At 47.3% G+C, this 22241-nt stretch overlaps 1 protein-coding gene and 1 non-coding gene across 2 annotated transcripts; both read left to right on the plus strand.

Annotated features, from left to right (window-relative positions):
* The first annotated feature begins 3707 nt into the window (after positions 1–3707).
* POP5 (POP5 homolog, ribonuclease P/MRP subunit) lies at positions 3708–22224 on the plus strand. Its single transcript, XM_038762470.1, has 6 exons — positions 3708–3727; positions 6560–6702; positions 13548–13697; positions 19054–19137; positions 19256–19396; positions 21258–22224. Exons 1-5 carry the CDS (start codon positions 3708–3710, stop codon positions 19375–19377), a joined length of 519 nt encoding a protein of 172 aa, XP_038618398.1. The 3' UTR covers positions 19378–19396; positions 21258–22224.
* Positions 6729–6836, plus strand: LOC119943158. Its single transcript, XR_005455632.1, has one exon. It is a non-coding gene; the product is annotated as a U6 spliceosomal RNA (small nuclear RNA).
* Positions 22225–22241: the final 17 nt, after the last annotated feature.

A 22241-nucleotide genomic window follows, 5' to 3' on the forward strand; every position in this document is an offset into this window, starting at 1 on the left:
CCCAGCAGTGGGCTCAGGACAATGCAGAAGGGAGAGAGAGAAAGGGAAGGTGGGGCTTAGTCTGGGAAGGCTTCTTGGAGGAGATGGGCCTTCAGTAAGGCTTTGAAGGTAGGGAGAGTCGCGGTCTGTGGGATTTGATTACTAGAACTTCCCAAGCGCTTAGTACAGTGTTCTGCACACAGTAAGCGCTCAATAAATCGTATGAATGAATTGAATGAATCGTATGAATCAATCATCTGAATCAATGAATGAATTGAATGGATCGTTTTTATTAATGAATCACGGTCTGTGGGATTTGATTACTTGTACTTCCCTAGCACTTAGTACAGTGTTCTGCACACAGTAAGCGCTCAATAAATCATATGAATGAATTGAATTGAATGAATCGTCTGAATCAACCGTATGAATCAATGAATGAGTTGAATGAATCGTATTTATTAATGAATCACAGTCTGTGGGATTTGATTACTTGTACTTCCCAAGAGCTTAGTACAGTGTTCTGCACACAGTAAGCGCTCAATAAATCCCGGCTCCGCCAATTGTCAGCTGTGTGACTTTGGGCAAGTCGCTTCACTTGGCTCAGTGGAAAAGAGCCCGGGCTTGGGAGTCCGAGGTCATGGGTTCAAATCCCTACTCCACCAATTGTCAGCTGTGGGACTTTGGGCAAGCTCCCCCTTCTAGACTGTGAGCCCACTGTTGGGTAGGGACCGTCTCTAGATGTTGCCAACTTGTACTTCCCAAGCGCTTAGTACAGTGCTCTGCACACAGTAAGTGCTCAATAAATACGATTGAATGAATGAATGAATGAATGAATGAACTTAACTTCTCTGTGCCTCAGTTACCTCCTCTGTAAAATGGGGAATAATAATAATAATAATGTTGGTATTTGTTAACTATGTGCCAAGCACTGTTCTAAGCGCTGTGGGGGAAAACAAGGTAATCAAGGTTGTCCCACGGGGGGCTCACAGTCTTCATCCCCATTTTACAGACGAGGGTAGTACTGAGGCACAGAGAAGTTAAGTGACTTGCCCAAAGTCACACAGCTGACAAGTGGCAGAGCCGGGACTGTGAGCCCCCCGTGGGACAACCTTCTTCTAGACTGTGAGCCCACTGTTGGGTAGGGACCGTCTCTATATGTAGCCAACTTGGAATTCCCAAGCGCTTAGTACAGTGCTCTGCACACAGTAAGTGCTCAATAAATACGATTGAATGAATGAACAAACGAACAACCTGATCACCTTGTAACCTCCCCAGCGCTTAGAACAGTACTTAGTAAGCCCTTAATAAATGCCATTATTTATTTATAATAATAATAATGACATTTATTAAGCACTTACTATGTGCCAAGCACTGTTTTAAGCGCTGGGGAGGTTACAAGGTAATCAGGTTGTCCCACGGTGGGCTCAAAGTCTTCATCCCCATTTTACAGATGAGGGAACCGAGGCACAGAGAGGTGAAGTGACTTGCCCAAAGTCACACAGCTGACAAGTGGCGGAGGACGGATTCGAACCCATGACCTCAGACTCCCAAGCCCGGGCTCTTTCCACTGAGCCACGTGAATGAGTTTGAGGAGGGCAGGCGTTCCAGGCCAGAGGGAGGACGGGGGCGAGATGTCGGCGGCGAAATAGACCGGATCGAGGAACAGGGAGAAGGTTAGCATTAGAATATTGTTGTCTTGCCCTCTCCCAAGAGCTTAGTCCAGTGCTCTGCACACAGTAAGCGCTCAATAAATATGACTGTATGAAGGAAAAGCAGCACGTGAAGCAGCATGGCTCAGTGGAAAGAGCCCGGGCTTTGGAGTCAGAGGTCATGGGTTCAAACCCCAGCTCCGCCAACTGTCAGCTGTGTGACTTGGGGCAAGTCACTTCACTTCTCTGGGCCTCAGTTACCTCATCTGTAATATGGGGATTATAATAATAATAATAATGGCATTTAGTAAGCACTTACTGTGTGCCAAGCACTGTTCTAAACGCTGGGGAGGTTACAAGGTGATCAGGTTGTCCCACGGGGGGCTCACAGTCCTGGCTCCGCCACTTGTCAGCTGACTTTGGGCAAGTCACTTAACTTCTCCGTGCCTCAGTTCCCTCATCTGTAAAATGGGGATAACGACTGTGAGCCCCACGTGGGACAACCTTGATTACCTTGTATTCCCCCTCAGTGCTTAGAACAGTGCTTGGCACATAGTAAGCACTTAACAAATACCAACATTATTATTATTAATCCCCTACTGAGAGCTCACCTCCTCCAGGAGGCCTTCCCACACTGAGCCCCCTCCTTCCTCTCCCCCTCCTCCCCCTCCCCATCCCCACCGCCTTACCTCCTTCCCCTCCCCACAGCACCTGTATATATGTATATATGTCTGCATGCATTTATTACTCTATTTATTTTATTTGTACATATTTATTCTATTTATTTTATTTTGTTAATATGTTTGGTTTTGTTCCCTGTCTCCCCCTTCTAGACTGTGAGCCCGCTGTCAGGCAGGGACCGTCTCTATATGTTGCCAACTTGTACTTCCCAAGCACTTAGTACAGTGCTCTGCACACAGTAAGCACTCAATACAATTGAATGAATGAATGAATTCTCTAAGACTGTGAGCCCCCTGTGGGACAATCTTGTACAATCTTGTACATATTCTATTTATTCTTGTACATATTCTATTTATTTTATTTTGTTAATATGTTTTGTTTTGTTCTCTGTCTCCCCCTTCTAGACTGTGAGCCTGCTGTTGGGTAGGGACCGTCTCTAGATGTTGCCAACTTGGACTTCCCAAGTGCTTAGTACAGTGCTCTGCACACAGTAAGTGCTCAATAAATACGATTGAATGAATGAATGAATCTGACAATCTGATCCCCTTGTCATCTCCCTAGCGCTTAGAACAGTGCTTTGCACATAGTAAGTGCTTAATAAATGCCATTCTTCTTCTTCTTCTTCTTCTCCCCCTCCTCCCCCTCTCCATCCCATCTTACCTCCTTCCCTTCCCCACAGCACCTGTATATATGTATATATGTTTGTACATATTTATTACTCTATTTATTTATTTATCTTACTTGTACCTATCTATTCTATTTATTTTATTTTGTTAGTATGTTTGGTTTTGTTCTCTGTCTCCCCCTTCTAGACTGTGAGCCCACTGTTGGGGTGGGACTGTCTGTGTTGCCGACTTGTACTTCCCAAGCGCTTAGTACAGTGCTCTGCACACAGTAAGCGCTCAATAAATACGATTGATTGATTGATTGATTATTATTATTATTTTGTTAATATGTTTTGTTTTGTTCTGTCTCCCCCTTCTAGACTGTGAGCCCACTGTTGTGTAGGGGCCATCTCTAGATGTTGCCAACTTGTACTTCCCAAGTGCTTAGTATAGTGTTCTGCACACAGTAAGCGCTCCATAAATACGACTGATTGATTGATTGATTTATTAGCAGGGGCTTGGGCAGGCTGAGGAGAAAAACCGCGCCTGCGCAGACGGAGCAGGGGTTGAGCCGTCGCCCTCGGGTCACGTGGTCGGCAGGAGATGCTCCGGCCTGACGCTGGGGGGGCGGTGCGCGGACGACGTCATGACGTCACCCTAGTCCCCGCCCCTCCAGGGCGCTGATTCGCTCCCGCTTGGCTCCCCCTTCGCTCCCATTGGTCGGGATCCCCTAACGTGTAGCGTCAGGCTCCAGCTTTCCCGTCTTGCTTTGCGCGGGGGGGGGGGGGCAGACATGGTCCGATTCAAGCACAGGTGAGGCCTTCTCCTCGCGGCTCTGCCTTACATTCATTAATAACAATAATAATAATAATAATAATAACGGTGCTATTTGTTAAGCGCTTACTGTGTGCCCAGTGCTCTGCACACAGTAAGCGCTCAATAAATACGACTGATGATGCCAAGCACTGTTCTAAACGCTGGGGTAGATACAAGGTCATCAGAGAAGCAGCGTGGCTCAGTGGAAAGAGCCCGGGCTTTGGAGTCAGAGGTCATGGGTTCGAATCCCGGCTCCACCACAAGTCTGCTGTGTGACCTTGGGCAAGTCACTTCACTTCTCTGAGCCTCAGTCCCCTCATCTGTAAAAATGGGGATGAAGACTGTGCGCCCCACATGGGACAACTTGATCATACTGTATCCCCCCAGCGCTTAGAACAGTGCTTTGCACATAGTAAACGCTTAACAAATGCGTTATTATCAGGTCGTCCCACGTGGGGCCCACAGTCTTCGTCCCCATTTTACAGATGAGGGAACTGAGGCCCAGAGAAGAATAAGAATGATGGCATTTATTAAGCGCTTACTATGTGCAAAGCGCTGTTCTAAGCGCTGGGGAGGTTACAAGGTGACTAAGCGCTAATGAAGCGCTTAGTACAGTACTCTGCACACAGTAAGCGCTCAATAAATACGATTGATTGTGGACTGTGAGCCCGTTGTTGCGTAGGGATCCTCCCCCTCTCCAACCCCCCCCCCCCCCCCCGCCTTACCTCCTTCCCTTCCCCACAGCACCTATATATATGTAGATGTGTTTGTACGGATTTATTTTTACTCTATTTTACTTGTACATATCCATTTTATTTTGTTAATATGATTTGTTTTGTTCTCTGTCTCCCCCTTCTAGACTGTGAGCCCGCTGTTGGGTAGGGACCGTCTCTATATGTTGCCAACTTGGACTTCCCAAGCGCTTAGTACAGTGCTCTGCACACAGTAAGCGCTCAATAAATACAGTTGATTGATCGACCGTCTCTATATGTTGCCAAGTTTTACTTCCCAAGCGCTTAGTACAGTGCTGTGCACACAGCGCTCAATAAATACGATTGATTGATTGACCGTCCCTATATGTTGCCAACTTTTACTTCCCAAGCGCTTAGTACAGTGCTCTGCACACAATAAGCGCTCAATAAATACGATTGATTGACCATCTCTATATGTTGCTAACTTGTACTTCCCAAGTGCTTAGTACAGTGCTCTGCACCCAGTAAGCGCTCAGTAAATACGATTGAATGAATGAAGGTGATCAGGTCCCACGTGGGGCTCACAGTCTTCATCCCCATTTTACAGATGAGGGAACTGAGGCCCAGAGAAGAATAATAATGATGGCATTTAGTTAGCACTTACAATGCGCAAAGCACTGTTCTAAGCACTGGGGAGGTTACAAGGTGATCAGGTGGCTCCCACGGGTGGCTCACAGTCTTCATCCCCATTTTACAGTTGAGGTTACTGAGGCCCGCTGAAGTGACTTGCCCAAAGTCACACAGCTGACAAGTGGCGGAGCCAGGATTAATAATAATAATAATGACATTTATTAAGCGCTTACTATGTGCAAAGCACTGTTCTAAGCGCTGGGGTGGATACAGGGTGATTAGATTGCCCCACGTGGGGCTCACAGTCTTCATCCCCATTTGACAGATGATTTTATTTCTTTCTTTTTTATTTTTTATTTTTATTATTTATTTTTTATTGCTATCTGTCTGCCCACCAACCCCAGACTGTGAACTCGTTGTGGGTAGGGATTGTTTCTCTTTATTGCTGGATTGTACTCTCCCAAGCGCTTAGTCCAGTGCTCTGCACACAGTAAACCCTCAATAAATCCGACTGAATGAACAGAGAAGGAGCATGGCTTAGTGGAACGCACCCGGGCTTGGGAGTCAGAAGTCATGGGTTCTAATCCCGGCTCCACCAATTGTCAGCTGTGTGACTTTGGGCAAGTCATTTAACTTCTCTGGAACTCGGTGACCTCATCTGGAAAATGGGGATTAGGACTGTGAGCCCCACGTGGGGCAGCCTGATTACCTTGTATAATAATAATAATAATGGTATTTGTTAAGCGCTTACTATGTGCCCAGCACTGTTCTAAGTGCTGGGGTAGAGGTCATCAGGTTGTCCCTTTCCACATGTTTTGTTTGTTGTCTGTCTCCCTCTTCTAGAGTGTGAGCCCATTGTTGGGTAGGGACCGTCTCTAGATGTTGCCAACTTGGGCTTCCCAAGCACTTAGTACAGTGCTCTGCACACAGTAAGCGCTCAACAAATACGATTGAATGAATGAATGAATGAATAAGCCACGCTGCTCCCCTTGTATCTACCCCAGTACTTAGAACAGTGCTTGGCACATAGTAAGCACTTAACAAATACCGTTATTATTATGATTAAGCGCTTACTGGGAAATGGGAAATGTTTTGTTGTCTGTCTCCCCCTTCTATTCATTCATTCAGTCGTATTTATTGAGCGCTTACTGTGTACAGAGCACTGGACTAAGCGCTTGGGAAGTACAAGTCGGCAACATACAGAGACAGTCCCTACCCGGCAGCGGACTCACAGTCTAGAAGGGGGAGACAGACAACAAAACAAAACGTGTGGACAGGTGTCAAGTCGTCAGACTGTGAGCCCATTGTGGGGTAGGGACCGTCTCTATATGTTGTCTACTTGTACTTCCCAAGCGCTTAGTCCAGTGCTCTGCCCACAGTAAGCGCTCAATAAATACGGTTGAATGAATGAATGAAAAATGGGAGGTGAGGTAGGAGGGGGCGAGGGGATGGAGAGCTTTGAAGTCACATCCCGGTGTGTTTTCCCTCACGCCTGTTCCCCGGTCAGGTACCTGCTGTGCGAAGTGGTGTGTGCGGAGCCCCGCTGCCGCCCGGGGCTGGAGGATCGGTTCCTGGTCCGCCTGGTGCGAGAGGCCGTCGCCCGCCTGCACGGAGACTTCGGCGCCGCCGCCTGCGGCATCGCCTTCACGGGTGAGCCCCGCGGGCCGGAGAGATGCATGCTCGCTTCGGCAGCACATGTACTAAAATTGGGAACGATACAGAGCAGATTAGCACGGCCCCCGCGCAAGGATGACACGCAAATTCATGAAGCGTTCCATATCTATCCTATTTATTTTATTTTGTTAGTATGTTTGGTTTTGTTCTCTATCTCCCCCTTTTAGACTGTGAGCCCACTGTTGGGTAGGGACTGTCTCTATATGTTGCCAGTTTGTACTTCCCAAGCGCTTAGTCCAGTGCTCTGCACACAGTAAGCGCTCAGTAAATACGATTGATGATGACCGCGTTCATTAATGATACTAATAAGAACAATGGCATCCATTAATCGCTTACTATTTGCCAGGCCCCGTACGAAGCGCTGGGGTGGAGCCAAGCAAATCGGGTTGGACGCAGTCCTTGTCCCACGTGAGGCTCGCGGTCTCCGTCTCCCTTTTACAGATGAGGGAACTGAGGCCCAGAGAATAATAATAATAATAGTGATGGCATTTGTTAAGCGCTTACTATGTGCAGAGCACTGTTCTAAGCGCTGGGGAAGTTACAGGGTGATGAGGTTGTCCCACGGGGGGCTCATTCATTCATTCAGTCGTGTTTATTGAGCGCTTACTGTGTGCAGAGCACTGGACTAAGCTCTTGGGAAGTACAAGTTGGCAACATATAGAGACGGTCCCTACCCAACAGCAGGCTCACAGTCTAGAAAAACAAAACAAAACATATTAACAAAATAAAATAAATAGAATAAATAAGTACAAGTAAAATAAATAAATACAGTATATGTACAAACATATATACATATATACAGGTGTTGTGGGGAGGGGAAGGAGGTAAGGGAGGAGTGGGAGAGGAAGGAGGAGGCTCAGTTTTGGAATGCCTCCCAGTCTTAATCCCCATTTTACAGATGAGGGAATTGAGGCCCAATGAAGTGACTTGCCCAAAGTCACACAGCTGACAATTGGCGGAGCAGGGACTTGAACCCATGACCTCTGACTCCAAAGCCCGGGCTCTTTCCACTGAGCCACGCTGCTTCTCGTAGCCCAAGGTCACACAGCAGACACGTGGCAGAGCGAAGCAGCATGGCTTAATCAATCAATCAATCAATTGTATTTATTGAGCGCTTACTGTGTGCAGAGCACTGTACTAAGTGCTTGGGAAGTACAAGTTGGCAACACATAGAGACAGTCCCTACCCAACAGCGGGCTCACAGTCTAGAAGGGGGAGACAGAGAACAAAACCAAACATACTAACAAAATAAAATAAATAGAATAGATATGTACAAGTAAGATAAATAGAGTAATAAATATGTACAAACATATATCCATATATACAGCTGCTGTGGGGAAGGGAAGGAGGAAAGATGGGGGCGATGGAGAGGGGGACGAGAGGGAGAGGAAGGAAGGGGCTCAGTCTGGGAAGGCCTCCTGGAGGAGGTGAGCTCTCAGTAGGGCTTAGTGGAAAGACTTCAAATTCCGACTCCGCCATTTGTTGCTGCGGGATCTTGGGCAAGTCACTCTACTTCTCTGTGCCTCAGTTACCTCATCTGTAAAGTGGGGATTAGGACTGTGAGCCCCAGTGGGGCAGCCTGATTACCTTGTATCTACCCCAGCGCTTAGAACAGTGCTTGCCTCATAGTAAGCACTTAACATATACCATTATTATTATGATTAAGCGCTTACTGGGTGCAGAACACTGTACTAAGTGCTTATGAGGGGACCCTGCTGTTACTTCCCTTTATTTTCATAGTGCTTATTAAGCACATCCTATGGGCTAGGAAATGTACTAAGCACTGGATTAGAAACATGGTGATCAGGTCGGACACAGTCCCTGTCCCAGGTGGGGTTCACAGTCTTCGTCCCCATTGTCCAGATGACATATATATGTGTATATATATATGTATATATGGTTGTACATATTTATTACTCTTTATTTTACTTGTACATATCTATCCTATTTATTTTATTCTGTTAGTATGTTTGGTTTTGTTCTCTGTCTCCCCCTTTTAGACTGTGAGCCCACTGTTGGGTAGGGACCGTCTCTATATGTTGCCAATTTGTACTTCCCAAGCGCTTAGTCCAGTGCTCTGCACATAGTAAGCGCTCAATAAATGCGATTGATGATCATGATGAGGTAACTGAGGCACAGAGAAGCAAAGTGACTTGACCAAGATCACACAGCAGGCAAGTGGTGGAGCAGGAATTAGAACCCAGGTCCTTCTTACTCTCACGCCCGGGTTCTATCTACCAGGCCACAGTGCTTCTCAGTTATACCAGTCGTGCAAATGGGCTCACTGGCCAGATTGATTAATTGTGGCATTTGTTAGGTGCTCAGGACTCTTCTTCAAATGCCAACTCTGTTGTCGTCTCTCAAGTCCTTAGGGCTATGTTCACAGAAATGGCTCAATAAATACCATTGATTGATTGATTAAGGCTGTGTCCCATGGCCATGAGGGGAGGGGCGGGCCCGCGGCAGATCAAGGATTCCCAATGGTAGCAGTGCTTTGCACATAGTAAGCGCTTAATAAATGCCGTTATTATTATTAATTAGCCTTCTCGTCTCCCTGCCCTGAGAGTCGCGACTGCCATGGCGAGAGGAAGCCTCACTGATGCGTGGCTCAGCGGAAAGAGCACGGGCTTGGGAGTCAGAGGCTGTGGGTTCGAACCCCGCCTCCCCCACATGTCTGCTGTGTGACCTTGGGCAAGTCACTTCACTTCTCTGTGCCTCAGTTCCCTCATCTGTAAAATGGGGATTAAGACTGTAAACCCCACATGGGACGACCTCATCTCCTTGTATTCCCCCCAGCACTTAGAACAGTGCTTTGCACATAGTAAGCGCTTAACAAGTACCAACATTATTATTATTATTATTATAAAAAGAAGAGCCGTGCCACACAGAATGGGATCAGTATTCTCTCCCCGGTATCTGTGCCAAACTGTGATGGTTGTTTATGTCTGTGGATTATGGCTGTGCCTTCCAACATTTCTAACTTACCTCTGGTAACTCACGAACCTATCGTCCACACCAAACTTTCCATGAGCCGTGTAATATTCCTAATTTTTCACTTAAAATGTCCCTCACTTTTCTCTCTCAAACCTATTAAGACATTCTCGTCCAGAGTGACAGCCAGGAGAGGGTGAAATAAATGAATCAGTCATCAGTGGTATGTATTGAATGCTTACAGTGGGAAGAACACTGTACTAATCAATCAATCAATCGTATTTATTGAGCGCTTACTGTGTGCAGAGCACTGGACTAAGCACTCAGGAGGGTACAGTACAACAAAAGTTGGGAGGCACGATCCCTGCTTACAGTCTAGGAGACAAGAACGTTGTAGGGTAGAATGATATGTATATATGTTTGTACATATTTATTACTCTACTTATTTATTTTATTTGTACATATCTATTCTATGTATTTTATTTTGTTAGTATGTTTGGTTTTGTTCTCTGTCTCCCCCTTTTAGACTGTGAGCCCACCGTTGGGTAGGGACTGTCTCTATATGTTGCCAATTTGGACTTCCCAAGCGCTTAGTACAGTGCTCTGCACATAGTAAGCGCTCAATAAATACGATTGATGATGATGATGATATTGAGAGGTATGGAGGGCGGATATTCTGTTAAATCCAAGAGCAGAAAATCTCGGGCTCAGTCTGAAGAATCCAACAATAAACCTAGTTTTGCCACTTGCCTGTTGTGTGACCCTGGATAAATCACTTATTTTCTTTGTGCCTCAGTTACCCCATCTGTTAAAAGGGGATAAGGTACCTGTTCTTACTCCGTCGTAGAGCGGGCAGGGAACGTGTCTACCAACTGATAATAATAATGGTATTTGTTAAGCACAGTTCTGTTGTATTCTACTCTTCCAGATGCTTAGTCCAGTGCTCTGCCCATGATAATCAATCAATCGTATTTATTGAGCGCTTACTGTGTGCAAAGCACTGTACTAAGCGCTTGGGAAGTACAAGTTGGCAATATATACAGTCCCTACCCAACAGTGGGCTCACAGTCTGGAAGGGGGAGACAGAGAACAAAACCAAACATACTAACAAAATAAAATAAATAGAATAGATATGTACAAGTAAAATAAATACACAGAGTAATAAATATGTACAAACATATACAGGTTATATAACTGCTCAGTAAATACCAATGACTGATTTGCTTATATTGTACCCACCCCAACACTTAGTACATAGTAGGCATTTAACAAATACTATTATCATTATCATTAGTAGTCACAGTAGTAGTAGAGGATCCAACCCACAGGCCTAGCTTTAGCAGGAAGGTTTGGCTAGAATTACAAACTCAAGTTTCCACTCTGGATCTGATACTATTTACCCATTTACCCTGTATATATGTATATATGTTTGTACATATTTATTACTCTATTTATTTTACTTGTACATATTTATTCTATTTTATTTTGTTAATATGTTTTGTTTTGTTGTCTGCCTCCCCCTTCTAGACTGTGAGCCCACTGTTGGGTAGGGACCGTCTCTATATGTTGCCAACTTGGACTTCCCAAGCGCTTAGTCCAGTGCTCTGCACACAGTAAGCGCTCAGTAAATACGATTGATTGATTGATTTCTTTTTCTTGCTGCCAAGAAACAGTTACTGTGTCACATGAAGACTGAGGGTTGGCAGAGTCCTTTATAATACTTTGCAAAACTACAGATAATAGTAATTGTGGAATTAATTAAAAAGTGCTTACTATGGGCCAAGCACTGTGCTAAACCCCCGGTTGTTCTCATGAATTAGAATACCCCGTCACCCGGTATTCTGTAGCCCAGCTGTGGAATAAAAGTTGAGGACAGAGGCCTTAGATCTTATTTTGGACTCTGGAGTGAGCCCCATTAGGGCCCACTGACCTACCCCAGGCTCAGAGGAAAGGATCGTGCCGTCATTTAATAATAATAATAATAACTGTGGCATTTGTTAAGCGCTTACTATGTGCCAGACACTGTACTAAGCGTTGGGGTGGATACAAGCAAATCAGGTTGGACCCAGCCCCAGTCCCACAGCGGGCTCACGGTCTCAATCCCCATTTTGCAGCTAGGGGAACTGAGGCCCAGAGAAGTGAAGTGAGTTGCCCAAGGTCACACAGCTAACAAGTGGCAGAGCTAGGATTAGAACCCATGACCCTCTAACCCCCAGGCCCGTGCTCTATCCACTGTGCCTTCTCCTTTCTTTAGTAGTCGTGTCTTCAGCCCATTCGCCTTGCCCTCTCTACTTGCACATACGACCTGCCTCTGGAACGGAAAGCCCTCCCTCCCTCTTCATAGCTAACAGACAGTGACTCTCCCCACCCTCAGAAGTGTTTGTGCAGTTCCCCCATTAGATGGTAAGCATCTTGAGGGCAGGGCCTGAGTGTGTTGCTCGTACCCTCCCCAGTATCTAGGACACAGAAGCCGCGGTAAGCGCCGTTAATTGAGGGGCCGCGTTTGACCCAATTTCTCCGGATTTAGCAGTCACGGAGAATCAATCAATCAATCAATCGTATTTATTGAGCGCTTACTGTGTGCAGAGCACTGGACTAAGCGCTTGGGAAGTACAATCAATCAATCGTGTTTATTGAGCGCTTACTGTGTGCAGAGCACTGTACTAAGCGCTTGGGAAGTACAAATTGGCAACACATAGAGACAGTCCCTACCCAACAGTGGGCTCACAGTCTAAAAGGGGGAGACAGAGAACAAAACCAAATATATTAACAAAATAAACTAAATAGAACAGATATGTACAAGGAAGATAAATAGAGTAATAAATATGTACAAACATATATACATATATACAGGTGCTGTGGGGAAGGGAAGGAGGTAAGGCGGTGGGGGGGGATGAAGAGGGGGAGGAGAAGTGTCTACCACTGTATCGGACTTGTTTTCATCATCAATCATCAGTCGTATTTATTGAGCACTTACTGTGTGCACTGTACTAAGCGCTTGGGAAGTACAATCAATCAATCAATCGTATTTATTGAGCGCTTACTGTGTGCAGAGTACTGTACTAAGCGCTTGGGAAGTAGAAGTTGGCAACACATAGAGACAGTCCCTACCCAACAGTGGGCTCACAGTCTGAAAGGGGGAGACAGAGAACAAAACCAAACATACTAACAAAATAAAATAAATAGAATAGATATGTACAAGTAAAATAAATAGAGTAATAAATATGTACAAACATATGAACATATATACAGGTTTTCATCGTCAACCTAAAATAACGTACAGCTCTACAACCGGCACAACAACTAGACAATAGATAGGAGATTTAAATGAACGTACTTAGTGTTTTTAATTTATTATTATTATTTTTTCCGTTTTTAATGTATTTAAATGAGAAGGGAGGGGCTCCGGCGACAAAGGGAGCCGAGCTAAATCCCAGCTTCTGTAATCTGGGCCATCCTTTTGGCAAATCCGTCAGCCGGAGGGTGGCCCAAAGGGATGGGGGATTAGCCCTTTGCGATGGCTCGCCATCTGAGCTGCAGCTGTGACTCGTTCGGCCCTGCCGCTGCCGCAGGCCGGAGCGGCTCCGGAAATATTCCACCCGTTTTCCCGTCCCGTGCCGCTTACCGTTTGGGAGTTTGGTGCCTGCGGCTCTTTCTCGAAGGCATCGAAGAGTCCCGGGAGGGCTGTGGAAGGCTAATCAGAGCCTAATGGGGCTCACTCCAGAGTCCAAAATAAGATCTGAGGCCTCTGTCCTCAGCTTTTATCCCACAGCTGGGCTACAGAATACCGGGTGACGGGGTATTCTAATTCATGAAAACAACCGGGGGTTTAGCCCGGCACTTGGCCCATAGTAAGCGCTTTTTAATTAATTCCACAATTGGCTTCCTAGTGAAATACCTCAACGCCTACACGGGAACAGTGCTGTTGCGCTGTCGCCGAGATTACTACCAGCTCCTCTGGTCCACTCTCCCCTTCATCACTTGCTTGGAGAACAAGGGGCAACGATACCCGTGTTTCTTCAACACCTTGCACGTCGGAGGTGAGTCGCCTTTCTGCTCTCCGGGCCGGAAACTTGCACGCTCCGTGTACGCTCTGTGTGAAGCAGCATCTCTTCATTTATATGAATGTCTGTTTCCCTCTCTAGACTGGAAGCTCACTGTGCGCTGGGAATGGATCTATTCTGTTGTACCCTCCCAGGTGTTTAGTACAGCGCTCTGCGCATACGAAGCACTCAGTAAATACAACTGACAAAGCAGCGTGGCTCTCTGGAAAGAGCCTGGGCTTGGGAGCCAGAGGTCACGGGTTCTGATAATAATAATAATAATGATGATGGCATTTATTAAGCGCTTACTGTGTGCAAAGCACTGTTCTAAGCGTAGGGAGGTTACAAGGTGATTAGGTTGTCCCACAGGGGCTCACAATCTTAATCCCCATTTTACAGATGAGGGAACTGAGGCCCAGGGAATAATAATAATCATAATGATGGCATTTATTAGACGCTTACTGTGTGCAAAGCCCTGTTCTAAGCGCTAGGGAGGTTACAAGGTGACCAGGTTGTCCCACAGGGGCTCACAGTCTTCATCCCCATTTTACAGATAAGGGAACTGAGGCCCAGGGAATAATAAGAATCATAATGATGGCATTTATTAGGCACTTACTGTGTGAAAGCACTCTTCTAAGCGCTGGGGAGGTTACAAGGTGATCAGGTTGTCCCACAGGAGCTCACAGTCTTCATCCCCATTTTACAGATGAGGGAACTGAGGCCCAGAGAATAATACTGGCATTTATTAGGCGGTTACTATGTGCCAAGCACTGTTCTAAGCGCTGGGGAGGTTACAAGGTGATCAGGTTGTCCCACGGGGGGCTCACAGTCTTCATCCCCATTTTACAGATGAGGGAACTGAGGCCCAGAGGATAATAATAATAATGATGATGGCATTTATTAGGCGCTTACTATGTGCAAAGCACTGTCTAAGCACTTGGGAGGTTACAAGGTGATCAGGTTGTCCCAAGGGGGGCTCACAGTCTTCATCCCCATTTTACAGGTGAGGGAACTGAGGCCCGGAGAAGTGAAGTGACTTGCCCAGAGTCACAAAGCTGACAAGTGGCGGAGCTGGGATTTGAACCCATGACCTCCGACTCCAAAGCCCGGGCTCTTTCCACCGAGCCCCGCTGCTGCTTTCCTTCCTCAGTGGAGGGATTGCCTTGAATGCGTCAGTCCACCAGGCTGCCCCATCATCCACGGTGTCCCTAGCACACTGCACAACCCCAGGTCTAACTGGTTGCACTGGAGGGGGGGGGTGACCGTGCAGAAAAAGGAGCAAGGCGCATGTGTGTGTGTGTGTACACACACACACACACACACACACACACAAAATCTCTCTCTCTCTCTCTCTCTCTCTCTCTCTCTCTCTCACTCTCACTCTCACTCACTCACTCTCACTCTCTCTTACATCACTCTGAGAATTGGACCGCATGTTGAACCTATGTAAACTGAAGCAAAAGTGTCTGTAGCTGGGGTACCACCCAGGATCGATCGATCAATCAATCAATCGTATTTATTGAGCGCTTACTGTGTGCCGAGCACTGTACTAAGCGCTTGGGAAGTACAAATTGGCAACCTATAGAGACGGTCCCTACCCAGCAGTGGGCTCACAGTCTAAAAGGGGGAGACAGAGAACAAAACCAAGCATACTAATAAAATAAAATAAATAGAATAGATATGTACAAGTAAAATAAATAAATAAATAGAGTAATAAATATGTACAAACATATATACAGGTGCTGTGGGAAAGGGAAGGAGGTAGGATGGGGGGGTGGGGGGACGAGGTGATGACCTGGAATGTGTGTGATTCTCTGTGTGACCTATTAAGTCCGACATGGAACTTTGAACAATTAAACTGCCACTCCCTTCTCTAAAATGCCAGTAAACTAATAGACTTAATTAACAGTCCAATCGCTTGTGATTACCTTGGTTCCTTTGGCTAACGGTATAGGAATTTAATCCATTAAACCTCAGAAGGCAGTGTTAACGACCCTGGATCTAATTTCTTCCTTTAATTTATGAAAGCATGCTGACTATTGTGTGCACAGTAAGTACCCAGGAAATTCATTCCATTAAACCTCGGAAGGCAGTGTTATCAACCCTGGATTTAATTTCTTCCCTTAATTTATGAAAGCATGCTGACTATTGTGTGCACAGTAAGTACCCGGGAAATTCATTCCATTAAACCTCAGAAGGCAGTGTTATCGACCCTGGATTAAATTTCTTCCCTTAATTTATGAAAGCATGCTGACTATTTTGTGTGCCCAGTAAGTACCCAGTAAATTCATTCATTCATTCATTCATTCAGTCGTATTTATTGAGCGCTTACTGTGTGCAGAGCACTGTACTAAGCGCTTGGGAAGTCCAAGTTGGCAACATATAGTGACGGTCCATACCCAACAGCGGGCTCACAGTCTAGAAGGGGGAGACAGACAACAAAACAAAACATATTAACAAAATAAAATAAATAGAATAAATATGTACAAGTAAAATAGAGTAATAAATACGTACAAACCTACATACATATAGTAGTAAATGCTACTGAATGACCAATTGATGAAATCAGAATAAGGTCTGTGAGCATAAAGAAGATCCACAAACAACTCTGTTCCTAGCGGTTTCCAACATGCCTTGGAATGAACACGCAATACCTCAGCTACTCTATTATGAAAGCATTAGTCTGAAAGCATTAGTCAGTGGGATGGGTACTGAGATTCTGAAATCCCTAATAAAAACAATAATATTGATAATAATGGCATTGGTTATATGCTTACTATGGGTCTAGCACTATACTAGGTGCTGGGATAGATACAAGTTCATCAGGTTAGGACAAAGTCCCCAACCCACCTGGGGCTCACAGTTTAAGTTGGAGAGACATTAGGTAACCATTACACCTCAATCAATCAATCAGTCATATTTATTGAGCGCTTACTGTGTGCAGAGCACTGTACTAAGCGCACCTCAATTTAAGACTTGTTATGGGATGCTTTTTTTCTCCCCCGAAAATCCAGTGACTGGCTCTGACAAAGGAGATAAAGTAGTTCATTTTCCAAGAGAATTCAGATCGAGTGATGGGATGGGGACTGGAGTGGGATTGGAAAAAAGAAAACATGGCCTGGGAAACATATCTATAAATAATAGATTATAAAGTATTTATTATGTATTTATGTTTATTTATCTCCCCCTGTAGACTGTAGGCAGCCTCCTTGAAGTCAGGGAGCATGTTTACCAATTCTTTTGTATTGTGCTTTCCCAGGAGCTTACTATAGTGCCCTGCATACAGTAAGCACTCAAATACTAGTGATTGACTGATCACTGACTGGGAAAGCTTTACCATGTAAAGAGGATAGAAGAGCAAATTAGGATTTTCCTTGTACTGAGCCCAGGGAAAAGAGGGTTAGAAATCAGGGAAATGTGGGAAGAAGTGACCTACAGGATGCTCTAGGACTTTTTTTCCCATTTTGCCATTTGTACTTTGTTTAAAAATCAATTAACTCCCCAAATGCAAATAATCTTCTTATCCCGACTCTGCCACTTGTCAGATGCGTGATTTTGAGCAAGTCACTTAACTTCTGTGTTCCTCAGTTACCTCATCTGTAAAATGGGGATTAAAACTGTGAGCCCTATGTGGGACAACCTGATCACCTTGTTCCCCCCCCCTTCCCCCCCCCCCACCCCGTGCTTAGAACAGTGCTTGGCACATAGCGCTGAACAAATGCCATCATCATCATCATTATTATTATTAGTGGATAGAGGCACTGCACTCAGATGACCAGTCTGACTGGAGGCATCTGTAAAATGGGGGTTAAGACTGTGAAGCCCCGTGTGGGACATGGACTGGGTCCAACCTGATTAACTTGTATCTTCGTCAGCGCTTAGTACAGTGTCTGTTACACAGTTTAAATGCTTAACACCACGATTCTCGTTATGACGTTCATTAGGCACCATACTGAGCGCTGGGGTAATTAGGTTGGAGACGGTCCCTGTCCCCCATATGGCTCTTGGTTTTCATCTCTACGCTGGTGACACCCAAATCTACATTTCTGCATCTGCTCTCTCTCCCTCCCTTCAGGCTCGTCTCTCCTCCTGCCTTCAAGACATCTCCATCTGGATGTCTGCCCGCCATCTAAAACTCAGTGTGTCCAAGACTGAACTCCTTATCTTCCCTCCCACACCCTGCCCTCTCCCTGACTTTCCCATCTCTGTTGACGGCACTACCATCCTTCCCGTCTCACAAGCCCGCAACCTTGGTGTCATCCTCGACTCTGCTCTCTCATTCACCCCTCACATCCAACCCGTCACCAAAACCTGCCGGTCTCACCTCTGCAGCATCGCCAAGATCCGCCCTTTCCTCTCCATCCAAACCGCTACCCTGCTGGCTCCATCTCATCCTCTCCCGACTGGATGACTGCATCGGCCTCCTCTCTGATCTCCCATCCTCGTGTCTCTCCCCACTTCAGTCTATGCTTCACGCCGCTGCCCGGATCATTTTTGTGCAGAAACGCTCTGGGCATGTTACTCCCCTCCTCAAAAATCTCCAGTGGCTACCAATCAACCTATGCATCAGGCAAAAACTCCTCACCCTGGGCTTCAAGGCTGTCCATCCATCCCCTCGCCCCCTCCTACCTCACCCCCCTTCTGTCCTTCTCCAGCCCAGCCCGCACCCTCCGCTCCTCTGCCGCCGCTCACCTCCTCACTGGGCCTCGTTCTCGCCTGTCCCGCCGTCGACCCCCGGCCCACGTCCTCCCCCTGGCCCGGAATGCCCTCCCTCCGCCCATCCGCCAAGCTTGCTCTCTTCCTCCCTTCAAATCCCTCCTGAGAGCTCACCTCCTCCAGGAGGCCTTCCCACACTCAGCCCCCTTTTTCCTCTCTCCCTCCCCCCACCCTACCTCCTTCCCCTCCCCACAGCACCTGTATATATGTTTGTACAGATTTATTACTCTATTTTACTTGTACATATTTACTATTCTATTTATTTTATTTGGTTAATATGTGTCGTTTTGTCGTCTGCCTCCCCCTTCTAGACTGTGAGCCCGCTATTGGGTAGGGACCGTCTCTGTATGTTGCCAACTTGTACTTCCCAAGCGCTTAGTCCAGTGCTCTGCACACAGTAAGCGCTTAATAAATACGATTGAACGAATGGATGAAATGCCAATTTTCAGATGCGGGGGCTTTTTAGCTCCCTTGCTCCAAAGGTTAATGGATTATAAAGCCTGAGGTTTCTGTCTAGTGAGGGAAGAGCGCTCGAAAGCTATAGCCTTTTCTTTAGGCTGTATGCCTAAAGGTGGGGTAGGTGGGGGCAGGCCTTCCTCACCTGTACTAGAAATTTACCGTTTCTTCCGTTGGGCAGGTACAATCAGAAGCTGTCAGAAGTTCCTGATTCAGTACAACAGCCGGCAACTACAGATCTTACTGCAGAAGTGCACCAGCGAAGGTAAGGCGCGGTTCGCGGGGGCTCGGCCCCTCTCATCCCACCGGACGGAGTTTCGGGTTTCGTGACCGTCTCTGCCCGAGGCCTCTTCTTCACCCCCCGGTTTCTGCCTCCCTGCCAGAGGAGCGGGAATCCATCCGGAAGTCCATCCTGAGCTGTTCGTTGGAGGAAGAGCAAGGGCAGGATGAGCTGTCCGACGCCGGAGAGGAGACCGCGGCGGCACTGGAGCCGACGGCTTCCTGAGAAGTCGGGCTTCATCAAGGTGAAGGGGGAGAACGATGACTTCCACGGCCTCGCCGAAGGGCCGGTCGAATCGGGGATTCTTGGCCGCTGCCCGCGTTCTGTTCGGAGTTGGCTCTTGCGTCTTTCCGAGCACCGAGGACTGGTATTCCCACTTGCTTTTCACCCTAAAGATGCCCCGCCTCCACTTCCCTTGGAGCTGGGCCACGGTGGGCTCTCTGCCTGGCAGCAGTTGTCCTCCCAAACCCAAAGAGGGGACCAAAGAAATGCTTTCCTCGGGCTCGAGACCACGTAGCCGTGGAGGGATTTCAGAAGGGGAGACGTTGCCGACGGACGCAGTGGCCGTCAGTGTGCGTGAGAATGAGCTGAGGAGACCTTTAATAAAGCCCTCTCAGAGGCACGGCCACGGCGGGCTTCCTTCCTTTTCTCCTAATAATAATCGTGGTAGTAATTAATGATGGCATTTGTTAAGCACTTACCATGTGCCAAGCACTGTTCTAAGCACTGGGGCAGATACAAGTAATCAGGTTGTCCCATGTGGGGCGGGGGGGGGGGGGTGTCACCGTCTTAATCCGCGTTTTATAGATGAGGTAACTGAGGCCCAGAGAAGTCAAGTGGCGTGCCCGAAGTCACACAGCTGATAAGCGGCAGAGCCGGGATTTGAGCGCACTGCTTACTCTGTGCCAGACGCTGTTCTAACTGCTGGGGTAGATACAGGATTGGACATGGGGTTTCAGGGTCTTAATCACCATTTTACGGATGAGGAAACAGGCCCAGAGACGAGAAGCGACTTGCCCGGGGTCACACGTAGGCAGCTGGCGGAGCCAGGGTTCGAACCCAGGTCCTCTGACTCCCTAGGCCTGGGTTCTTTCCGCCTGGCCGCCTTGCTTCTTTTCCCAAGCTGTCTCCTCCTGCTCTGCCACCATCATCTCTTTGCTACTCAAAAATTCCCAAGTGCTTAGTCCAGTGCTCTGCACACAGTAAGCGCTCAATAAATACGATTGATTGATTGATTGATTGCTCCAAGGGAACCCTGCCATGAAAGATGGTGCAACACAGGTGAGCTCTGAGGTGAGTGAAGAACTTGGGTTCCAGCTCCTCCTCCTCCTTCCACTGGCCTGCTCTGTTGTTTGTTATCTAAGCCTGTTTCTTTTCTCTTTTTTTTTTTTTAAAAAAAAGGTACCTATGTGCTTGCCAAGCACTGTAATAATAATAATAATAATGTTGGTATTTGTTAAGCGCTTACTATGTGCACAGCACTGTTCTAAGCGCTGGGGGGAACACAAGGAGATGAGGTTGTCCCATGTTGGGCTCACAGTCTTAATCCCCATTTTACAGATGAGGGGACTGAGGCACAGAGAAGTGACTTGCTCATGGTCACACAGCAGACGTGGGGGAGGCGGGATTCAAACCCATGACCTCTGGCTCCCAAGCCCACGCTCTTTCCACTGAGCCACACTGTAGTAAGCACTAGGGTAGATACAAGATAATCAGGTTGGACACAGTCCCATGTGGGCCTCAGTTTGTCAGAGGAGGATTTAATCCCCATTTTACAGCTTCCCTCTGGCCCGTAAACTCCTCGGAGGCAGGGAATGCTGCCAACTCTCAGTGCTTAGGACAGTGCTCTGCACTCGGTAAGCACTCAAACGCTATATTGGTTGATTGAAATGAGACACAGAGAAGTTAAATGCCCAAAGCCAGGATTAAAACCCAGGTCTTGATACCCAGGCCCTGCTCTTTCCCCTAGGCCCCACTCCTTTCTCATCTTTTAAAGGGGAAGGAACGCTTCCCTCTCCCTAGGTCCAAGGAGCGTGTGAAAATGGGATGATGCACGTGCTTTTTCTAATTCAAGGAAGAAGGGAGACCGTTTTTCTCTCTCCTAGATGACAGCCTGACCGACCGAAGGGACAGGTGCAGCAAACGGCTCATCCCGGCCCGGCCTAACCACCGCAGGGGCAGCCGGAGAAACGGAGGGCTCACACTTCCTCTTGTGCATATGATTTATTGCAACTGTTTGCCTTGGCCATTACGGTACACCTAGGGTTCATTGAATTCATCACCACCAACAACAACAACAAAAAGAAAACAAAACAACATCACTTAACTCAGTTTCAAATCAAACCCCGGGTAGAGGAGAGACTGTGCTTGTAGACGAAGCGGGAGGGAGGCCGGAGGAGCCCAGAGCCCAGCCGGGGAGGGCTGAGTTCGGGGCGTACGAGGCCCTGCCATCTCCGCGCACATTGGCGACTCCCACTCCCCTTTATCGGGAACCTTTCCCTTCCCCGCTCCCATAAGGTCACTGATTTTTGCTCCCGGGTCAGCAGGCCGAGTGGTTAAGAGCCCATCCCCTCTCACTGGGTGTCCGGAAATCCAGCCCTCTGAAGCCGGCCCCTCTCCGGGACGGAGTTGGGATAGCTGCCTGACTGGAGAGACGGCTGTGATCGGATCCTGATTCCACTCCCATCCCTCCCACTGTTAGGAAAAAAGAAAAAAATCAAAAAAGTCGGAGAGACTAATTATCGAAAAGACGGGAGCTGCGATTAGTGTGCTCCATGACACCGTGCCTTCGCCCCGGGAGACGCAACGCAGCAGCCCGAGGGGGTGGGGGGCGGTTGTTTTTTGGCTAAAAGCAACCCCCCGACCCTCCGGCCGGCAGTCGGTCACTAAGGGCACAGCTTCCCGGATTTCCAGCTGGGCCCGGACACGCGCCGCCACGTGACTCGGACGTCGGACCGACTTGGCACACGCCAGAAACCTTGGCGGACGCTTCTCTCGTGGGAGGGGGGGGTGTCAATACTTTATTTCGGTGTAAAGTGGTGAAGCTGGAAAATACACTGTATTTAAAAATTATTTTCTTGGTTTCCCCT

This window comes from Tachyglossus aculeatus, chromosome 21 (genome assembly GCF_015852505.1).
Source record: "Tachyglossus aculeatus isolate mTacAcu1 chromosome 21, mTacAcu1.pri, whole genome shotgun sequence".
NCBI lineage: Eukaryota > Metazoa > Chordata > Mammalia > Monotremata > Tachyglossidae > Tachyglossus > Tachyglossus aculeatus.